Genomic DNA, 23,516 nt, shown 5'->3' with positions numbered 1-23,516 from the left:
ATTTAGGAGTACATTTTATTGCTATACAATGTCAAAAAGACTTACTGGTGATTAAGGGAGATGGAGAATTGGATGGATGACAAAAGATCTAGGGTGAACAAAAGATTATCAGAAGGGTACTAGTGATAAATTCTGGCCTTCTAAATCACATTGATGACTGGTCAAAATCTCAGAACTTTTAAAACATGCCCTATCACTTTTGCCGTTTTACCCTGACCTCATCCTTGCTCTTTTGGTCAAAGAATTATGGGAGTTAGGAACTAGAATACTGCATTCTCATTTTGCTTTAATGACATTTACAGACTAACCCAGGGAATGCTCCCAAACATCTGGATAAACATCTGTCTGAGTAGTTATCCAGCTTACCACTGGCTTTTTTTCTTTTCTGTTGGGTGGGCCAAAAAGAATAGTCACTAAATTCTTGATGTGAGCTTTTTTTCTTGGCAATTTTGCATTTTGGGGTAATTTGTCTCAAATCAGAATGTATGAGAAAAATCTAGTTAATCAGTGGTTCCTCGTTGTTGGGCTCCTGTTAATCAGAAGTTTTACTGTATAATCATAATGTATTTTGGATGTTTTCATTTATGTTATTTCTTCAACTGTCTACATGGGTATTCTGATTACTTGATTACATCTGTGTAGCATAGTGGTATTTAAAATAGCATTTATAATTAAAAAAAATCCTTCTATCTTAGCAAGTAAAATGAGAATATGGAAAGACAATTGGTAGTTGAAACAATCATGTTTCCTCTTGTCGTGACTTGGCATTTAGTGGGTTGCAGGTTTTGGGTGAGAAGAAATGAATATGATAATTGCTGTGGTCCAAAATGACTAGTTGATCAAGCTGGAGACATGTGGAGTATGTAGAAATGTAAACCTACAACCACTTTCTCCCCTTACAGAGCAGTTCCACTTTTCATGTGTTTACATTTTGGGAGTTTTCACAAAAGATTTTTTTAATTAAGAAGATAAAATTCTGCTGTTAAAATTAAATACAAACATTTGATGGGGAGAGACTTCATGAGACTTTGTTTTGGCTGAAGAGAATTCTTATCTAGCATTCTGCCATTTATAACTGGTACTTGGAGGTATTTGGTCTCCTGTAATGTATTTTGGGGTCTCTGGACCTAACCATCTTACTGTTCTAGTGTTCTCTTTTTATGAAGACTTCTGATTAAGACATACGAACTAACAGTTGTGGCACTCAGCTTTGTACTATTTTATTTAATCCTTCAATCAAACTTGAAAGGTGCTTATTATTCTCATTGTCCGACAAAGGAAAGGAGGTTATTAATTCAGAATCTAAAAAAATTCCCTTTTCTTCTGTGTTGCTTTTTGGGCATAATGAAAAGTATTGGGTTTTCTATACATTTTATCTGAGTGATTTCAGCTACAACTTTTAATTTCCTCCTATATTTAATGCCTTTGAAAATCCCTATCTCAGCCTGGACTCCTCTTAGAACCTCTAGACATCTCTGTCAGCTTCCTGAGCACTATCCCATAGACATCTCAATTTAGCATGTGCAAAGTTTAAGTCATCATCTCATCCCCCAATTATTTATCTCACATTCCTTTTGTTGATTCCCTGTTCTCCTTCCACCTTCTGCTTCTAGGTGCGTTTAATCCTCTTGATTTATAATGGCTGAGAGGCCAATCCAAGCAACATACTGTAGTAGCTACTCTGGATAATATACCTATAAGGAGATTGAAGCTCTTTTCCCAAGCCAAAAGTCTTTTTGGCACCAATGCCCATAGACAGAGTATGAAGCATAAAATACACGACTTATTCTTTTTTTTTTTTTTTTTAATGATAATCACACACACACACACAGAGAGGCAGAGACATAGGCAGAGGGAGAAGCAGGCTCCATGCACCGGGAGCCTGACGTGGGATTCGATCCCGGGTCTCCAGGATCGCGCCCTGGGCCAAAGGCAGGCGCCAAACCTCTGCGCCTCCCAGGGATCCCGTGACTTATTCTTTATAACACCTGATCAAAGGTGCTGGGAGAATCAGCAGTTGGGCTCCTGACTCTGATGGTGCCCTGCGTACATTTTGATTTTTCTTTTTTCATACTTAGCCTCCATTGTTTACCCAGTAACGTCATCCTTTACTTTAGTATAATCCTCACCTTGACTTCTGTAGACCATGCCCTATGGTGGCACTAATTACATCATATTTTGTTCTGTCCCTGATTAGTTCATTGGCAAAATTCATTAGCATTTTGTTCATTATAATACCATAAACACAGGGGCAGATCCATTGCTGGGGAACTAAATGTGATTAATATAGAATCATATATATATATACACACACACACACACATATATATAAATCACATTTATATAGTTATATTTATATAGTTTTTGTTGAAACTATAATCGACCTGGTAAATTCCCACTGTATTCTTGACTCATTTCTTATAGTTACAAGGATGTAAACATTCTGTACTTTCTTTTGTCTATTTCCCTGAGGTATCAGTAATCACATTTCCTTGAATTAGTAGATATCCTGTGGTTTTCATCCACGTCCCCTATATTTATCTCAAAGCCTGGCACAGAGTTGGTATTTAATAAAAAAGGACATTTGTGTTGAACTAGGCAGTGTGCTGTAGGGTATGGAGAATACAAAGATTTATAAAGTGTTTTTATTTTATTATTTTTTTGTAAGATGTTTTAAAGGTGAACCTACTGTTTAGGTTAGGTGACAGGATACTTTATATAAATATAACACTACAGAAGTCGTTTTCCCAAAGAATATTGTTAATATCAAACAGGAATCCTTCTTTTGTTATTTTTCTTTAGCCTGACTTTGTTTCTATATCTTTGTGCACTTGTGCTATATACAATACTACATATTTTAATGTATTGGCCTGAATGCTTTGCTTTTTTTTTTTCAGATTTTATTTTAAATTTATTTATTCATGAGAGATACAGAGAGAGAGAGAGAGGCAGAGACACTGGTAGAGGGAGAAATAGGCTCCATGCAGGGAGCCTGACGTGGGACTCGATCCTGGGTCTCCAGGATCAGGCCCTGGGCTGAAGGCAGTGCTAAACTGCTGAGCCACCGGGTTGCCCAAATGCTTTGCTTTTAAGTTGTTTTTGGTATGTAAATAATTAGTAAATATACTTATGATTTTTTGTTTTTATAAAATTGTGACTCTGTGTCAAGCACGATACTGTTTTTGTTAAAATTTCTACTTGTGTTTCTCCACAGGCAGCAGAAGATGTGGTTTTCATTGGACCTGACACACATGCTATTCACGCCATGGGTGACAAGATTGAAAGCAAATTATTAGCTAAGAAAGCAAAGGTTAACACAATCCCTGGCTTTGATGGAGTAGTCAAGGTGAGAAACTATTTTACTGTAATATACGTGTCCTTAAGTCAAACATTTTGTGAGAAGCGTAAGATAAAATGCAATTACTGCTTTTACAAAATATACATGCATAGGTTAAAATAAATCATTACTGTTTACACTGGATTAACTAATTAAGATTTTATTTATTTATTCACGAGAGATGCAGAGAGAGAGGCAGAGACATATGCAGAGGGAGAAGGAGGCTCCCCAGAGGGAGCCAGGTGTGGGACTGCATCCCAGGACCCCAGGATCACGACTTGAGCCGAAGGCAGACGCTCAACCAGTGAGCCACGCAGGTGTCCCAGATTATTTTATTTTTTAAAAGATTTTATTTTTAAGTAATCTCTAAACCCAATATGGAGCCTGAATTTACAGCCCCAAGATCAGGAATTACCTGCTTTAGTGACTGAGCCAAGCAAACACCCCTGGATTATTTTAAATGATATAAGTTAAAAGGAGCAAGAAATCACTTAAGCATTTTATTTCATGGTTAGTTTTTTTAATTGAAGTATCATTGATGTGTACAATGTCTCATTAGTTTCAGGTTTATGACATAGTGATTCTACAACTCTATGCATTATGCTATGTTCCCCACAAGTGTAGCTGTCATCTCTCATCATACAATCCTATTACAGTACTGTTGACTATATCCCCTGTGCTGTACCTTATTATCCCTGTGATTTACTCTGTAAGTGGAAGCCTGTACTTCCCACTCTCCTTCAACCATTTACCCATCCCTGAACCCCCCAGTCCCTTTTGGACACATCAGTTTGTTCCTCATGTTTATGAATGTATGATTCTGTTTATTTGTTTTTCAGATTCCACATATAAATGAAATAGGTATTTGTCTTTCTCTGATTTATTTCACTTATATAATACCCTCTAGGTCTACGCATGTTGTCCTAAATGTCAAGATCTCAGTCTTTGTTAAGGCTGAATAATATTCCCTGTGTGTGTGTGTGTGTGTGTGTGTGTGTGTGTGTGTGTGTGTGTTTCACCTCTTCATCCATTCATCTATGGGTTAACACTTGGGCTGCTTACATATCTTGGTTGTTGTAAATAATGCTGCAATAAACATAGTGGTACATATATTTGAATTCATGTTCTTGTTCTCTTTGGATAAATACACAGTAGTAGAATCACTGTATGGTATGTTTTTTTTTTTATGGTATGGTATTTCTATTTTTAATATTTAAAGGAACTTCCATACTGTTTTCTGCAGTGGCTGCACCAGTTTGCACTCCCACCAACAGTACATGAGGGTTCTTTTTCCTCCACATCCTCACCAACACCTGTTATTTCTAGTCTTTTTGATTCTGGCCATTCTTATAGGTATAAGGTGATTATCTCATCATGGTTTTGATTTGCATGTCCCTGATGATTAGTGATGTTGAGCATCTTTTCATGTGTCTGTTGGTCATCTGTATTTTTTTTTTTTGAAAAGTGTCTATTCAGGTTCTTCTGCCCATTTTTAATCAGATTATTTTATTATATTTATATATATTTATTATATTATATTATTATATATATTATTATATTATTATTATTATTTGGTGGTGTTGTATAAGTTCTTTATACATTTTGGATTTTAAACCCTTTTTGGATAGGTCATTTGCAAATATCTTCTCCCATTCAGTCATAATTAGTATTGACTCCTACTTTCATAGGAAAAACTTGGTGTTTTAAAAATACTCTCTTAGCTCTCTGGACTTCATTTAAATGATGGTATGTATTTAACATTTGAAACATTATGATGTTCTCTGTATTCTCTGTATGTATCTTTGTGTTGAGCTTCTATCCAGATGCATAAAACATAAATTATTATTATTTTTTAAAAAATATTTTATTTATTTATTCATGAGAGACAGAGAGAGAGAGAGAGACAGAGACAGAGGTAGAGACACAGGCAGAGGGAGAAGCAGGCTCCCTGCAGGGAGGCTGATGTGGGACTCCCATCTCGGACTCGGGATCATGCCCTGAGCCAAAGGCAGACGCTCAACCACTGAGCCCAGGTATCCCTAAAACATAAATCATAAATGTGTTTCTGGTGGAAAGTGGTGTAGCTATAGATGATTATAGATTTCAGCTATAGGTCCTCAGCAAGTACGCAGTTTTAGCAGCTGAAGGTTTCTAGGAAAGAAATGCAGAAAATGAAGTGTGTGTGTATGTGTCTGTGCTTGTGTGTTTCCCAGGAAAAGTTCTGTTTTTTTTTCTTCATTAGAGAAGAGTGTCCCTATGTAGACTTTAACTTTGTGATTTGGGTTAGTCTGCAAAAACTTTTCATTTCACTGTCAATTATTGTTAGTTTTGGGCTGGGTGATTCTTGACTGTGTATCTTTCATGTGTTATAGGACAGTTAGCAAGCTTGGCCTCTACTAATATCCTCAGTTTCTTGCCTATGTTTACTTTAATATATATATATATTTTTAAATTTTTTATTTATTTATGATAGTCACACACAGAGAGAGAGGCATAGACATAGGCAGAGGGAGAAGCAGGCTCCATGCACCGAGAGCCCGACGTGGGATTCGATCCCGGGTCTCCAGGATCGCGCCCTGGGCCAAAGGCAGGCGCTAAACCGCTTGGCGACCCAGGGATCCCCCTATGTTTACTTTAATCTCTATTCATGTTCTTCCCCTGCCCCCTCTCTCCTGTTAACAAGAAAAAGATCCTCCCATCCTCAGTTGAGCCAGTTCATGTTAGGTTCCAGATGTACCCCTGGTAACCTTCATGTTCTACAGTCTTTACTAATTATTTTTTTTCTTTTCTATATCTGAAAACATATCTTTCAGTCTTTTCCATTACCCTTGTTATGAAAAATCCTTAGTCAAAAGTGTACTGATCCCTGGGCTAAGTGGGAAGGATGTGGTGATAAACAGCAAGGATGCCCGTGATCCCTCACCACATGGCGCTTCCAGTTTAGTGGAAAGAAATATGATTGTTCTCTTCCTAGAGCACAGTAACCCCTCATCACTTCATAGCTGTCACCTTAGTCTTTCCATTTTCTTTGAAGAATTGTCCTTACCTGTCCTTAATCATTAATCTATGATTGGCCGGTTTCTTTCCTCATTTCCGTGATAATTTCTTTTGCAAAGGCTACCAGCAACCTTTCCTTCTCACTAAATTCATTACCTAGTTTGTCCTGCCCTTTATCTCTTCGGAACATTTGAGTCTCTTGGTCACTTTTTCCTTCTTGAAATATCTACTTCTGGCACACTACTGCGTTCTAGTCTTGTTTTTGTGTTTTTTGGCTTGTTTTGAATGCTCATTCTTAGTTTTCATGCTGATTGTTCTTCCTATCTTTGTTCTGTAAATGGTGGTTTTATTTTGGGTTCCGAGTAGGAAATTTTTTCTTATTGTACACTCTCACCCTAGGGCAGCCTTATTTATTCTTACAGCTCATATCTTAAATCTATGTCTATATCTATATGCATATCTGTGCTAGATCTCAAACTTCAGAACTGCACATGTAAGTGCTTAAGCAGTTCTGCTTGATGCCCCTGAGACACCTTGAAAGTAACAAGTTAAAAACTAAGCTCATAATTTTCTTTCTAATTGATTGGCAAACTATGGCTCCATGCTCACCTGATTTGTGAATAAAGTATTATTGGTACACAGCCATGTTCTTTCCTTTATGTATTGCTGAATGCTGCCTTTTCATTAACAGTGACTGAGTTGGGAAATTGTGATAGACTGTGTCACGCAACAAACCTAAAATATTTATTACCTGGGCCATTCAGAAAATGTTTACTGACTCTTGCTATAAACTTCTCAATCTGATTCTTTTCCTGCCTGAGAAAGTGGTGGTATTTTCTACATCGTTTCTCAAGCTAGAAACTTAGAGTTATTCTTGAAAAATATTGCTAGAGAGAAGTCACCTATAGATCTTTCTGATCCATTTGCTTTCTTTGCTCATGCTAGCACCCAAGTTCCAGCTACCATCATTAATTTGTATTACTTTGTCAACCTTCTAATTGATCTCTTTGTAGCTAGTCTTGGTCCCATCTAACTAACTTAGTCTTCTTTTTTGAAAGTTTTATTTATTTTTGAGAGTGAGAGCACAAGCAGGAAGAGGGGTACAGAGAGAGAGAGAATTCCCAGCATATTCCCCTGGGAGCTGGGCATAGGGCTCAGTCCAACAACCCTGAGATCTTTACCTGACCTGAAACCAAGAGTCAGCTGCTTAACTGGTTGAGCTACCCAGACGCCCCCCAATTAACTTTCAACACTAGCTTGAGTGACCTTTCAGAAATCCAATTTCAATTCTATGCCTGTGTTTAAAAACTCTTGAATGGCTACTCATTTAAATCCTTTAAATAGCTAGCCTTTGTTTTTCTCTTCAAAATGATAAGGTGCCAGTTTACCCTTTACATTGTGTATACCAGTCATATATGACATTTTCAGATTCTTGAAACTTCTATACTAAATTTTGTCATATGTGTTGATTCTGCTTCTGTCTTCATTCCTGAATGTCTCTCATTGTTTAGGTAGCTTCAACATACATTTCTTCCAGAGGCATTCCTTGACTGTCTAGATTAGATTAGGCCCTCTGCTGTATTCTCCCTTAGTACCCTACACTTTGCCCATCACATTTTAAATCATTCATTCCTTCATCTACTAAGTAAATATTTAAGTGCATACTGTTTATCCAATGCTGTTTGTAGTGCTATGGGTGTAGTAATGAACAACACTAATAAAAACATTCCTGTCCTCATAGAGCTTATACTATAGAAGAAGGAGAGACAATAAACAAATAATCAAATGTATAGTACATACAATGGTGATATATAAGACAGGGAATGGGGAAGGGGAATGCTGGGAGGGTGGGGGACTCCATTCAAAATATTATTTATTTATTTATTTATTTATTTATTTATTTATTTTTAAATGCATTTGTTTTCTTTTTTTTTTTTAAAGACTTTTTAAAAATTTTTATTTATTTATGATAGTCACAGAGAGAGAGAGAGAGAGAGAGAGAGAGAGAGGCAGAGGGAGAAGCAGGCTCCATGCACCGAGAGCCCGACGTGGGATTCGATCCCGGGTCTCCAGGATTGCGCCCTGAGTCAAAGGCAGGCGCTAAGCCGCTGCACTACCCAGGGATCCCTTATTTATTTATTTTTAAAGATTTTATTTATTCATGAGAGAAGGGGGGTGCGGGGGGTGACACAGAGAAGCAGGCTCCATGCAGGGAGCCTGATGTGGACTCTATCCCGGGACTCTAGGATCACGCCCTGGGCCGAAGGCAGGCTCTAAACCATTGAGCCACCCGGGGATCCCCTCTATTCACAATTTTAAATAGTTTTAGCAAGCCATCTAAAGACGTGACAGGACAGGTCATGGGGGTATCAGGAGGAAAAGCAAAGCATACTAGGCAGGAAGAATAACAGGTATAAAGGTGTTGAGATTGAAGTGTACTTGATGTTCAAAACAACCAGGAATCATGTGGCTTCTGTGATTGAGGGAGAGAAAAGTCAGAGATGAGATAATTAAAGTGAGATGTAGTAGGGAGCTCAGATTTTTGTAGGCCTTTTTGCCCATTTTAATGATGGATTAAATGTCTACTTGCACTGGATTGTAAACTTGTTGGAGGGATTGTATTCTTTTTGTAACTGCATCACTTACACATGATGCCTGGCACATAGTCATAGTCAGTGTTCACTAAATACTTGTTGGGTGAATAATCTTTTAGGAGATAAATTTTTACACATAGAACCATGATATACATGTTATCTGCCATTTAGTACATATTATTCGACATACCAAAGAAAGGGAAGCATACTGAGAAAACCAAGAGAAAAAGTAAAACAGAAAACAGAAATAGACCCACATATGGTGTAGATACTGAAAAATAGGTATGATTGATAAGTCAAAAATTTTTTTGAAGAAAATGTGGAGAAAATAGATGAGCATATAAAGAATTTCGCCAGGGGTGCCTGGGTGGTTCTGTGAGTTAAGTAGCTGACTCTTGATTTTGGCTTAGGTCGTAATCTCAGAGTGATGGAATTGAGTCCCGCATCAGGCTCTGTGCTCAATGTGGAGTCTGCTTGTCCCTTTCCCTTTGCTTATCCCACTGCTTGCATGTTCTCTCTCTCTCTCTCTCTCTGTCTCTCAAATAAATAAATTAAAAAGCACTTAAAGAATCTCGCCAGGGAGTTTGAATCTCTAATAAAATTAAATGGAAATTATATAACTATAAATTATAGAAATAAAGACTTTATATAGGTTTAATAATAAACTCAGCAGAATTTGGGGTCTATGTGTAGTGTATATCAGTATTTCATTCCTTTTTATGGCTGGGTAATATTCCATAGTAGGACTATACCACTTTTCTTTTTTTTAAACCCATTCATTAGTTGATGAATGAGTTATTTCCATTTTTTTGGTGATTGTGAGTAGTGCTGCTATAAACATTTGTCTGCAAGTGTTTATTTGAGTATCTGTTTTGAGTTCTCTGGGGTAAATACCCAAGAGTGGAATAGTAGGGTCATATGATAATTCCATGTTTAACTTTTTGAGGAACTGTCAGGCATCCAGGCCTTAATGTAATCTTCTCTTCAGTTTGGGTAAATAAAGCCTGTGATTTGGGTAAATAAAGCCTGTGATTTGTTTCTCTGACTGTTAGAATATGGCAGAGGGTGACAGCATGTCACTCCCTGAACTAGGTTATGTTATAGGGCAAAGGTAATTGGATATCACTACATTCAGTTGCATGATAGGGGAAAGTAATTAATTGAGTGTTACTGTTGTGATTATGTTTCATTATATTAGACTCCATCTTAGGAGACTAGAGAACAGATTCTAGTTTTTGGCTTGATGAAGGAAGCTGCCATATTGAGAAAGTCCACATGGCAATAAACTATAGGCAGCTTCTAAGGATCTGAGTTAGGGTAGTTTTGAATCTAGGGTCTTCAATAGAACAACTTATTGGAACCTCCCAGATTGCCTCAAGGTGATGGTATCTTTAACTGTAGTTGGTATAATAAAGTTGGTTTTGCTTGTTCAATGTGGTCGTCTTTTCAGGGAGCCTGTGTTTGACAGCCTGCATTTGAATTTGCAACTGCTATTAATTTGGAAAGGGATAAGTAGCAAGTAGAAGAAAAATCCACTTAACTTTTTAGTTTTGTCTCCTCCTATGCTTTAGGTGATCTTTAAGATCTAATCATACTCTAAAATAATGGCAGGTTATCATTACCTGTGTTAACTTTATATACAGTTCTTGACACCTGTTCCCTGAAGTAGGTAAGCCCCAATAGAACGTGCAGCTTATAGTTTTCAGATAAACATTTAAAAATAATGTTAGGACTGCCCTTTAGTTTCGCTTATAGGTTTTCAGGGTGGTTTTACTTGTAGCTTACTTTTAATTATTTGATATAAGAGGTTGTATATACTTTTTAAAAGCTTGGTTATTAGTTTCCTGTGTAGTAACCCTACATTCATTTGGAACTACATTGTTTTCACAATATAGTTTAGAATTTCTTAGGTACAAGATTACTTTTAAGGGTACTAATGAAGATAGAAGTTTGCTGATGCAAATAGTGTAACTTTTTTGGAATACCTTGTGGTTTTAGCAATTGCATTAGCAAAACTTTTCCATTGGGAGAATGTATGTGTTAACTCTAGATACTTCTAGAGTTTGTACAATTTTTTGTATTTGAATGAGGCTAAATTTTTTTTTCTTTGACAACTGTATTCTTTCTTTCCCCAAGTAATGTTCACCTCTAACTTGAAATTAATGTGGTTTCAATTTGTTACATTGCTTTTTAAAACCTTTCTTTCTTTCCCATTTGGATATTTAGGCTGTTATATGGAGGGTATATAGAGATGGTTTACCACATTTAAAAATTTTTTTTTTTTTTTTTTAGATTTTGCTTATTCATTCATGAGAGACACAGAGAGAGGCGTTCATGTAGGCAGATGGAGAATCAGGCACTCCCATGGGTAGCCCAATGTGGGACTTGATCCCAGGACCCCAGGATCACACCTGAATCAAAGGCAGACTCTCAACCACTGAGCCATCCAGGCACCCTAACTGCATTCTTTTAAAACCTCATGTGTAATACTAAAGAGTCTTCTGGAATGGTTTTCATTATGTTTTGTTCTTGAGTCATTCTTTTGATTAGAGAGAAATAGTTACAAGGTATGATTCCTAAGTGATTCTCATCTGGTATCAAATATTTGCCTTTAATGAGTTCTGGTCTATTCAACATCTCATTAATCTCAGGAACTTGAGCTTAGTGTAGAGTATGCATCTGAAGCTGGTGGAAGACAGGGTCTCGAAAGCCCAGCCCCCTTGTTTAGCAACGAATAATGAATTATAGGCCCTGATTTCAAAGAGCTTCAAGTCACCGTAGTTGACCTACAAGTAGGCAATTGAATACATTTTAATAATTCAAAACTCAGAGTGCAGGGGACCCATGTAGGAGGGCACCTAACCTGTGTGAGGGTGTCATGGCAGATCTTCCATTGGAAGTGCTATCTAAGTGATGCCTGAAGTTTGAGTAGTAGTGAGTTCATTAAATAAAAAGTGAAGGTGGTGATGGAGACACAACTCTAAGGTCAGTGAAAACACCTTATTGTTAAAGCTTGCAGCTGAGTGACTGCAGGAGCTTTGGAAAAGTGCAGATCTGCAGCATCTGGGGCTGTAGTAAGAGTGAGCTGGAGAAAAAATGAGGATCCAGATATGTGTGGCCTTGACTGCGATGTGCCTGGATTTGTAGGTTATTCTTATGGCATTGGGAGCCTCTGATTGGTTTCCTGTAGAAAAGTTAATGTGATAAAATTGTATAATTAGAAAACTTACTTTTATTTGTGATGTGGAAAACGGATTGGAGCAGTGCAAAACTTGAGGTTGGTCAGTAAATTAAAAGTGCTTTTCCTGGATAATGATAGAGGCCTGGGACACCTGGGTGTCTCAACAGTTAAGCGTCTGCCTTTGACTCAGGGCATGATCCTGGAGTCCCAGAATTGAGTCCCACATTGAAGCACATCGATGTGCTTCTCTCTCTCTCTCTCTCTCTCTCTCTCTCTCTCACGAATAAATTAAAAAAATCTGAAACAACAACAACAACAACAACAAAACAAAACAAAAAAAGAAATGATAGAGGCCTAAACTAAAGTATTAGGATGGAGCAGAGTGGATCATGTGGAGGGCCTGGTGGAGGCTGAATTTGTAGCTTCTCTGATCTGGTACACGTCAGGAGTGGGGCAGAGGGAGCAATCACCATTAATAAACTCACCGCCTTTCGTTGTGATACCTGTTCAGCATTCTTACTTTGGGAGAAATTCATTAAACTTCTCTGCGTTCCTGTTGTCCTTTATGTCTCAGAGCAGAGCGTGGTAATGTATTTGAATGAGGTCTGTAAATTTCAAGGACAGGCTTAAAGTAGTCATTGTTTTTGTCCCCCAATTAGCCAGATTTTAAAAACTGTACTCTTGCTTTAGCAGGAAGAGCCAAATAATAACAACACAAATTAGCATGAAGCAAATCATTTAAAAAACCAAAGTACCGAAAAAATTGAAAAGCTATGTCCTAGTAATTACAAAGTACAATATTAGACGTATACTTTTCCCCTACTAAACCAAGAATGACTCTCCCGATGATGCCTCAAAGCCTTTATTTGAAAAAAAAAAAATTCAGTTATGGTTACCATGCTGTTTTACAATTATAAAAATGTGTAGTAAAGTTTAGAAAGATTTGAGAGTGTATTCATAGTCTTCTCTTTGACTCAAAGCTGTCTGGAAAACCCAGTGAGCTGGAATCAATTTCCTGAACCCAGGACTGTTGAAAGTTTTGCTTAATTTGTACAAAAATGCAGAATAGTTTGAGGATGCTTTTTGTGTCCTGAAAAGCTTTTACCCATAGTATTTTGAACCAATGATCCCCCCCACCCCACCAACCGAAAACAGTTGCTAATTTGTTCTAGAAGCTGAGGAAAGTAAATTCTTAAGTAGCTTCCCATGTGAATGAGTGGCAGGACTCTCATCCAGTGAGTGCAGAATTCAGGGTTGGTAAGTAGGCTATACTGTAGTGAGTGAGAAAGGAGAGAAGTATGGTCTGAGTCACTGTAGGAGTGAATTGGGTATTTAGCATCAGGGATATCTGTTTAAATTTGCCTGTTTGCCTGTCCTTATTATAGTTTTTGCTTCCCATTCCCTGCTCCTCTTCCCTGCTCACCAGCGACAATGAGTGCACAGATCTTCTGATTCAGTGGCATGTGCTGGGGATGCAGGTGCACATTTTTTGCAGTATTGTAATGCCAGTATTAGTTCTGTGTTCTGTGGATTCAGAGGATGGATGGTGACCACAAGATAGACCAATTAAAGGCAGGCAGGCAAGGGACAATTGGGACTCTGGGGGCAATCTGCCCGTTTTATCACAGATTGCCAAGCCCGTTGTGTGCCGCGTATCGTTCTGGTGTATTTCAGCCCTGACTCATTTAATCCTCTCAATGACCCTATGAGATAGATACTGTCACTATCTCCATCTTACATGTGAGGAAACCGAATTCGGGAGGCTCCCTGGGAGGTGACCAGTTCACTGAGAGCAGGTGTTGGAGCCCACACCTCCTGTCTCCAGCACCTATGTTTTTGGTATTGGTTCTTACCATTTGATGCCTCTCAGGTGAGGGCTGGAGAGTAGTAGCAAACAGGCTTGTAGGAAAGGCACTTGATTTTTCTTAGCTCCTTTTGACATTTTTGTGATCTGCTTATTTGGTTATAGCAACATCGCTCAACCCTCCCATAATATTCTCTGTTAAACAGAATTTTTCACTGTTTTGCTCTTGGGTTAAGTGAGCTCTTCTAATGTAAATTGTGCTGTAAGAGGGAAGTAAAAGAAATGGTTAGTGGTTCTGGTGCTGTCTTTGCTCTTTCTCCATTTTTGGAATGTTGTGCCCAAGATTGCGAATCCGAGAAACCACCGAGGAGTCGACACCAATGCAAACACACAAGGGTTTATTTACAAGCTCGAGCTTGGGTCCAAGTATACCCGACACAGTGGAGCAGGGACTTGGACCCCGAGACTAAGAGGCATAGCAGCTTTATAGGGGCCGGTGGCCCATGGGATACACAGAAAGTTGCACAGTCATGTTGGTCCACACGCAGGTGGCCAATTGAATTACATCTTAGCCTATAGTATCCATTTGAGCTGGCCTATTACTTTGGTCAGAATTGGCACACAGTTTTGGCGGGCACAAAGCAGGGTTACATTTCCGATTAGGGTGTGCCCACCAGCTTGACTAGGGTGGGGCAGCGCCTTAAGCAATAAGCAGGTCATGTGGGGGTCATACAGGAGGTGGCAGGTGTAGCACAAAATGGAATCAGTCCTGCTCTGCTTGTCCAGGGGTAAGGGATTTTTGTTAAATTTGCTGGGTCCCACATGGAACTCCTGTTCTGTAACCTATATGATTTAATATTTACCTCATCAGTGTTCTCAAGTGGTAAGTAACTTCAGAACCAGAGTGTGGGTTCCTTTAAACTGGGATTATAGGGGATCCCTGGGTGGCACAGCGGCTTGGCGCCTGCCTTTGGCCCAGGGCATGATCCTGGAGACCCGGGATCGAATCCCACATTGGGCTCCCGGTGTATGGAGCCTGCTTCTCCCTCTGCCTCTCTCTCTCTCTCTCTCTCTCTCTGTGACTATCATAAATAAAAAAAAAAAATAAATAAATAAAAATAAACTGGGATTATAGGCTGGAATTGCAGAACAAACCACAGAGACTTGAATTGAATCATATCGTTGGACTATTCCTTTTTCCTATTTCCTGATTTGAAGCCATAGGAATAGGATTGCTAATATTTTGTTTCATTTGGTTTTATACTTTCCAGTGTTTTCTCAGTAGTATTAACATAAAAACAAATATTCTAAGTACTTCAATTGACATTTTATTTTATTTAGTTTTTAAAGATTTTATTTATTTGAGAGAGAGAGACAGAGACAGAGATAGAGAGAGAGAGCACAAGTGGGAAAGAGAGGGAGGGGACGCCTGGGTGGCCTAGTGGTTGAGCATCTGCCTTTGGCTCAGGGCATGATCCTGGAGTCCTGGGATCGAGTCCCACATTGGGCTCCCTGCATGGAGCCTGCTTCTCCTCTCTCTGCCTGTGTCTCTGCCTTTCTCTCTGTGTCTCTCATGAATAAATAAATAAAATCTTAAAAAAAAAAAAAAAAAGGAAAGAGAGGGAGAAGCAGACTCCCCTGTTGAGCAGGGAGCCTGATGCGGGGTTCGATCCCATGACTCAAGTTGCAGGATGCAGTAAGAAAAGTGCTTGACTGAGGGTTAAAAGACAAGGGTACTTATTGGGCTGTTTTGCCCAGCAGCAGTGGTATTTCATTGAGTGTGCTTTGTGTTAACCTGAAGCAAAACCTAAGCCTGTTTGTTTCCTTGGCTCCTGTCTGAACTACTGTGTGGTGCTTCCTTACTGTATCACTTAAATGTGTCAATTTGAATAAGCCACTACATCTCATTGGATATAAGTTTGTTCAAACATGGATGATGGTGGAGATGAGCAGTTCTGTTGGCCCTGGAGTAGATCATTTAGGAGACTGTTATCACAGCAGACTTGTTTCTGCGGAAGCTGATGGATAGTTTATTAATTCAACAAATAACGTGTTGATGTATTGATTTGCTAAGTTCTGGGGATTTCGTAGAGAGCAGTAGACCTAGTCATTGCTGTCATAATTGAAGGACAAAGTGTTATCTGGTCACACAGCAAAGGCTTTCTGGAGAAAATGAGATTTTGGTGAAACCTGAAGACTCACCCCTGAGTTTAACAGAATATGGTCATTTTTTCTCTCCTCCAGACTGCTGCTTTCCAACCTCACATCCCTCTTGCCTCTCTCTAAATTCTGTTTGTTGGTTCATTCAGCATCAGCTATTTTATTGAATGATGACTGTGTGCCAGACAGTTCTAGGAATTTAAAACCTATTCCTGAACCATTTAGAGATTTAAATCAGCTAGAGATTTCTGCTTTTATGGAGCTTGTATTTTAATGTGGTAGGGAGATGCAGAGGGTAGACAATATTCAAAATAATAAGTAAATTATACACTCAAATTCTTCAAAATACAGCCATAGTGAGTACTGTTTTCTTGCTCTTAGGCTGAAGTTCAGCAGCCTCTTTATTGTGGCCTGTGCAGCCATGCCTCACTCTCTGGTTGGCTTGCTGTTCAGGCCTTGCCCCCCGACTTTGTTGTATGCTTTCATTTGTCAAGTCTCTTGCATAGGAGCTCTGTTCTTGAATTAGAGTGTCTCTGTTGTCACGTGCCCTCTTTACTTTTCCTGCGTAACATGCATCTTGGTAATGGTTTCTTAGCTGCTGTGTAGTCATTTAAGGGCCTACCTTTCCCACTAGACTATAAATTACATGAAGACTGGGATGGTGCCTTTTTTATTCCCTCCTATCTTCAGGGTCTGGTACATGGCATATAGGCTAGGGAGCTGGAGAATGCCTGTGTGGGCTTGAGGGTGGGAAGGAAAGCCAAAGTAGGGAGGGGCTGGAGACCAGACTGGTACTTAGGCAGGCAGGATCTAGTACTGACACCATGGAAAGGATTTGAATCTTGGTTCTAAGGCAGTGGGGAGTCCTGAAAAGTTTAAACAGATTTTGGCAATACTATTTTGTCTTGATAATGTTTTATGCCCTAGAAATAATTAATTAGTTTGACACCTTCAAGTGTGGCTGATTTAATTTTTTTAAATTGTGAAAATAGTATGAAGTATGAAGTTTTTATCTTAATGGTAAAAAAGTTAAATATGTATGTGTCTGCAGCACTAAGTCAAAGTTCCCTCTTCCCTACCTCTTATCCTACTTTCAAGCAGTAACTCAAGCTGAGGTTTTTGTATATGTCCATGCATAAGCTTTTATGAGCATTCCAAGGTGTTTTTCTGTCTAATAAAGATAAGGTCATACTATAAATATTCTGCTACAACTTGCTTCCCCCCACATTGTGCACTGCATTTGACATATTCTTAGAGTGGAGGCGTTACCTTCCTGAACCCCAGTCCTCATTACTCGGCATAGAGCCAAGGCATTTGGAACTCTGCTGAGTCCCGAAAGTCCTACCAGAATAGGCCATGCCTTCCCCTGGACTTCATGCTGTCCTTTTCTGCCTCTTGCTTTCTGTCTTCTGTTTTCACCTTGTGTCCTTGGTTTCTAGAACATATGAAATAACTTCTGAATTTGGATTTTTGTTCCTTGTTGTTCTTTCTACTTAGACTTCTTTTGCCTTAATTTTCCTGTAGTAGTGATGGTTCTCTTTAGGCATTCGTTTACATTTTACTTCAAAAGAATCCTTTCTGTTTTTTTTTCTTTCTTAAAAAAGAAAATTATTAAGTAACCTTTACTGCCTGTGTGGAGCTTGAACTCGCAACCCCAAGATCGGGGGTCATATGCTCGACTGACTGCACCAGCCAGGTGCTCCCAGAAGGAGCCTTTCTGAGCAGTGTTCTCCCTGTCTCCCTCAGTACTATTTGTTTTCTTGTAACATTTATTTCAATTCTCAGTTGATTTGTTTGCTCCCTTTCAGTTTCCCTTATTAAAGAAGACTGTAAGTTCCATGAGTGCAAGAACTATTTCATCTAGTATTATATTTGAATTAACCTCATCGTTTTAGACTGTGGCTTATTGTTTCATGTATGTATCCTTTTTGGTACCAATCCCTTATTGAAGACCTTTAAATTGGTTTTCTGATTTTCCTACCGAAATACCAGCAACAAATTAAAAATTATTTATTTATATCTCTCTCCATGTGCATGCTTGTGCATATATCTATAGGACAGCTTCCAAAAAATGAAAAATGTAGGTCTCCAAATTTTTGATGGATACTAGACAATTCTTTTCAAAAAAGATCACACCATTTCATATGAAATCAGTAGTGAGAGTCATGTCTGCTTACCTTCAGGTCTTCACTCCTGACTAATGGCAGACTTTGGCAGATCGAACGTGGTGTCTCATTGTTTTAGCTTAAATGCCTATAATTATGACTCAAGCTGAACATATTTCATATATTCTTTTGGATTTCATTTTACAGAAACTTATCACTTAATATTTTGGCCATTTTTCCTGACAATTGTTGGTCTTTTTCTTGTTGATTCAGGGGTTTTAATTAAAAAATGTTTTTCTGTCTGTAGTCTTAAAGGAAAGATAATGTGTGATATGTCATTGCCATTGAATTTGGAGCTATATGGGGCTTTTTAATCTCTTTATATTGCCTGATGATAGCTAAATAAATGTACTAAAAGAACATATTAGAGATGAGTGTATTTAATAGTTTCTTGTTGGAACTGGTAATAGTTTTTAAATGTCCATTATATAATATGTCCTGAATAAAATATCTTGGGATAAATGAATAACAAATTAAAACCTAATTTTTAAGGCGATTTGATTTTACTTGGAAGTTCATTGAGTAAAATTTGCTTTTCATAGTAGGAAATATTCTTAAGAGTTGACAGCTGAAAACACAGGTTGCCCAGTTAAATCTGAATCTTAGATAAACAATGATTTTTTAAAAAAAGTGCGTCCCAAATCTTGCATCATAGTAAGGAAACATATCTGTTAGTTAAAAGAAAAGATTGTTTTGTGGCAGTATATTGAAGTTATGAATTATGACAGTCAAAAAATTTTTAGAAGTTTTGGTTTGTGTAAACAGATATATGTATGTACACACATATATCTGTAATGTGTATATAATAAATATAACTAATGAATTCTGTGAATTATCTTTTAACATTTGCCTGTTTGTCAGTTCTCTCAAGCTAACGGACTTTTGTGACAGCAGTTTATTTTCTCTCCAAATATATTTTGCAAATATGCTGTTACACATTTGAAATAAAAGACATGTTAAAACTTTCCTTTTAGGCTTCTTATAATCCAGTCTCCATCAGCCAGCGCTCTTCCTGTATTTTGTTCGCGAGGCACTAATTGTCCGCATTTGGCAGGTTTAACACTTCCTGACAGAGAGGCTATTAAGGGGAAGTATTCTCCAATAACTGTCACTGACTTGAACAAAGAACCTTCAAACTCAATGTGTGGAAACCACTAACATTCTTAAATGACCCTTTTCATGGATTTTTGTCCCTTTAAGCTAAAATTTGGAGAATGTAGGGCCAGCAAAAACAGCAAGGTGTCATAAAGCAGTAATCCTTGATTTTTGGGAGAGTAGAGTGGGAGGTATAGATTTATCTCTGACTTGAGAACAATTGTTATTTGGAAAATCTCATTAGCAGATGTGACTGCTTGGAGTAGAAAAAAAAAGACTTAAAACTGATGTCGCTTTCAGGACTGCTTTGAACTTAACAAGCACCTATTTGTGGAGCAGACTGGCTAATGAAAGGAAATTAAATTTTTCTGACAACTTCCCCTGCCAACCTCCTTATTCAGGGGATGTTATTAGGTACTGAAGACTTTTAAGGAAGATTTTTTTTTTTTATTAGACATAAATGAACCAGTTATAAACATCCCCTGCCCCTCCGTTTGGGGGAAGATTCTGACATGGTGTTACTCTACATTTTTAAATTGCTGGCTTAAAGGCTTACAAAATACCAGCCTTCACTTTAGTATTTTAAAGTTATTTTTTTTTGAAAATTCATGCATTCTCACTAGCTAATGGTTTCAAAATATTGTCATTCCTTGTGATTAGTTTATATCCCTGAGTTGTAAAGAAAAGCCACATTTTAGCTTTCTCCATATTGTTCATGGGGAAGTGTATCAGGAGTATCCTATGCTAGGTAAGAGTTAGTGATCAATGAAATGGTTTAGACCTGAGGAAACTTTTTCTTCTCTCGGTTGCATTGGTTGATATTTAGCAATAATTAATCCTTACATCATCAACTCTTACCTTGTACTGTTTTGGAAAGCATTTGCTTTCCTTGGCTTTATCAGAGTTTCCTCCCACAAGTTGGCCCATGGAATTTAAGGTTTTAAATTACATAACAAGATGTGCCTAATAAAGATAAAATATGTACCTGAGAGAAAAGGACAAGAAGGAAAGGAAAAAGTAATGGAGACTACTAAAGGAATTATTTGGGGGGACAGTTGGCAGTTTCTGTACATACTGGAACTTTACCTTTTATTTCTGGAAAATCTTGAACCTCTCCCAAACAATAGAGAATCAACTCCCCCTGCTGACAGAATCCAGGAAAACATGACATATAAATATCAGAGGGACAGAAACAAGCTGGCTGTAGACAAGCTTTAATGATCTGATTTATGATTCAGTATTGATTGTAAACATCTAAATTCTGCTGTTAAATTCCAGCAACTGCAGCAAGTCATTTGGCAATTCTAGTAGTGCTTCCTGCCAGCTCATTTCGAACTGCTTTGAGTTTCTTAATATAATAATGATGAGGTAGAATTTACATTCCACTTATGGTATTAATTTTACATTTCTCTGAATGAAAAGAGTTAGAAGGTTGTAAAATTGAACATTAAATGAATCATTGGAGACAGTAGTGCAATATATGACTGCCCTAAAGACATTGTGCAATGGCTGATGGGATTAATGTTGGGTCTCATTTCCTGCTTTTACAGGATGCAGATGAAGCTGTCAGAATTGCAAGGGAAATTGGTAAGTTCTTAAATTAACTTTGGTAGAGTTTCTAGGTCTTTCAGCAGCAGATATGGTTGAGTAAACATGTAATAAGTAACCCCATAGAGCAAATAATATTTTAATACTTTTGGATTTTGATTACTTGTCCCTTTGGAAAAATTTATCAGGTGAATTACTGTGTTCTATTATGAAAGTGAACTTTAAAGAGTAATTTGACTTTAATTATAGCCCTTTTGTAAGTTGAAAATCACTTGCTAGTTAAAAGAAGAAATTGTCTTAACACTTGAGCTTCAATGTGATATAAATTTTATGTACTAGTTGAATATAACTTCTTAAAGTTTAAAGAAATGAAAGGTTAAAATGAAGATTTCCTATTTGACAAGACTCTTGGAGTTTTTACCTTTTCTTAAGATGTTAAATATCGACTTTTAATGATCTTGCTAGGAAAAAGAATATGAGAAATCAGAATGGAATATTCTAAAAACTGTCCCTATTGCTCATGACAATGATTCTATTTTCAGTATCTACTAACTTAAAAAAATGTATGAGGGCATATTGTTATCAGGGATTAGTAATGCTACTCAATAACTATAATTGTATTAATCTGATTACTATTTATATACATTTGACAGAACATTGTAGGTATGTGAGAGAATCAGTGCCTGGCAATCAGGAAATCTCAGCATCTTAGCTTTCCTACATGCGTAGGACTAAACTTTTCAGCATCCTACTTTAACATTCTTTAGTCTTGTTTTCTCATTAAGATCGATTATTTAGAATTATTTTATTCACTGGGAGAGCATTTGATTTGGCAAAATTTACATAGTTGTGATATATATCTTATTTCTGAAAGTAATTGAGTTAGTAAATACATTCTTCACAGTCAGCTCTGGCTAGCTTAACAGGTCTGCAGTGACCTGGAAAGTTGTTTGGTTTCTGGGTTCCTGTGTCTAGTTGGGTCTGGCTAAATTATTTTGGTTTGGCTCATGGTTAAGTGTGTTTTGTTCTTTGTTTTGCAAACATTGCTGCTACCGATGGAGATTTGGACTTAAGACCAGGTCTTAGAAAATTTTACTTTATCTTATAACTATGTCTCTTCCTTAATCATTTCTTCAGACATATCAACATTTTCAAAAAGCATTTTACTACTTCACAGGAAGATTTGCTAGATTGCTGAATAAGCTGGACTACATGGAAATGATTTGTGGTTTATTCTTTGAGAAAATCAAAAGCTGCCTCTGAGGTTTGAAAAGGTTGCATTCCTCGCAGCCTAAGAGGCATGTAGGGTACCTGCTGGCTTTTGGGGAGACTTTTTTTTTAAAGTAATTTCATTTTATTCTATTATATACTCTTAGATTTAAAAAGTCATCTTTTTGGTTCTAGTTTAGACAGTATTGTTATCCATAATAAGATAGATTAATGCTATTAGCACAACAGTATCTACATAGAAAGGACAGACTATTTGGAGGAGCTTTGTGCAGTGGCAGTATTGTAGCCAATGAGGTTTATCTGAGGCGCGATCATTGCTAATTGAAAGACTATTTGGAGGAATTTAGAGAAATGAAAGAGATTAGAAGAAAATCTTGAATTACATTGGCATGCCATATTTTGAATTATGACTCTTCCACTCTTGAGCATTTCTTTTGTATGAATGGCAGGCTGCAGATTGCTTGCTTTCATGTCTTTTACCTTTTTTTTTTTTTTTTAAATAATCTGTGACCTTTAAAATAAATTAGTTAATCATAATGGGACTCTGAATAGTTTCATCATTTGGCTTTCCTCCCTTAATATTTTAATGCTGTGCTTCCCTTTGAGCTTACTCCTGAGGTTACCTAATTTGATCTCAGGCTCTTTTCTTTATATTGAGGCATAACCTTTATGACTCCTTCCTCTTTCCTATCTTCTAATTCTTCTCCAATTACACCTTCTCATTTGTGAAATAAATGATCGTAATCATGGCTGTTAAGTGTAGGAGTGCTGGAGTTTTGCTTATGCTGAAAGAAAGGGAAGCTGTAAAACTTGACGTGAAATAAAACATAATAGAGAACTAAGGTCATCAGCTTTATAAAGCATTTGGAATTTCCCTGAAAACCTTTCTGAATCACCTCAGAAGCCTCCCATAAAACCTCTTCTCTCAAGTGCCAGCTTCTAAAATAAATGAAATTACATATTATTAGTCTCTTGGTATTCTGTTTTGTTTGGTGATTCATCAGTTTTGTTTTCTACTAATTTTATTGAGATATATCACATTTTAACTACATTATGATTTTGATGGGCTTTTGTGAATTCATCCAAGAGTTGAATTAAACATTGATTTCATAGGAAAATGTGCTCCTAGTTCTAGACAACTGAATTATAATCAAACCTTTGAACTTGTCCATTTATAGGTAGCAAATTATCCATGTCATAAATATCTATTCACAGATTTCTCTACTTCTTTCTGTGTTACATGGAGAAAATTAAATTGACCATCTTTTTGTGGTTTCCTTCTCTCTTGTGTCTTCTCTCCTGGAAACTGGAATCTTTGAGGACAAAGGAGGAAGCTAGCTGCCTTAAGCACTGATGAATTAGGTGTCTTTTACATAATAGTAGCTTTTGTTTATGGAGTATATTT

The 23,516-nt window shown here is 37.4% G+C and overlaps 1 protein-coding gene and 1 pseudogene across 1 annotated transcript in view; both read left to right on the top strand.

Moving 5' to 3' along the window:
• Positions 1–23,516, top strand: part of PCCA (propionyl-CoA carboxylase subunit alpha) — a 394,660-nt gene that overhangs the window by 104,096 nt on the left and 267,048 nt on the right. Inside the window, exons 7-8 of the mRNA XM_041731155.1 lie at positions 3,215–3,346; positions 20,884–20,920. Of these exons, the coding sequence (XP_041587089.1) occupies positions 3,215–3,346; positions 20,884–20,920 (169 nt within the window). The remainder of the gene's footprint in view (positions 1–3,214; positions 3,347–20,883; positions 20,921–23,516) is intronic.
• LOC121477194 lies at positions 22,372–22,504 on the top strand (annotated as a pseudogene).

Source organism: Vulpes lagopus, chromosome 16, assembly GCF_018345385.1.
Source record: "Vulpes lagopus strain Blue_001 chromosome 16, ASM1834538v1, whole genome shotgun sequence".
NCBI classification, from domain to species: Eukaryota; Metazoa; Chordata; class Mammalia; order Carnivora; family Canidae; genus Vulpes; species Vulpes lagopus.
This window is presented reverse-complemented; position numbering and strand designations above follow the sequence as displayed.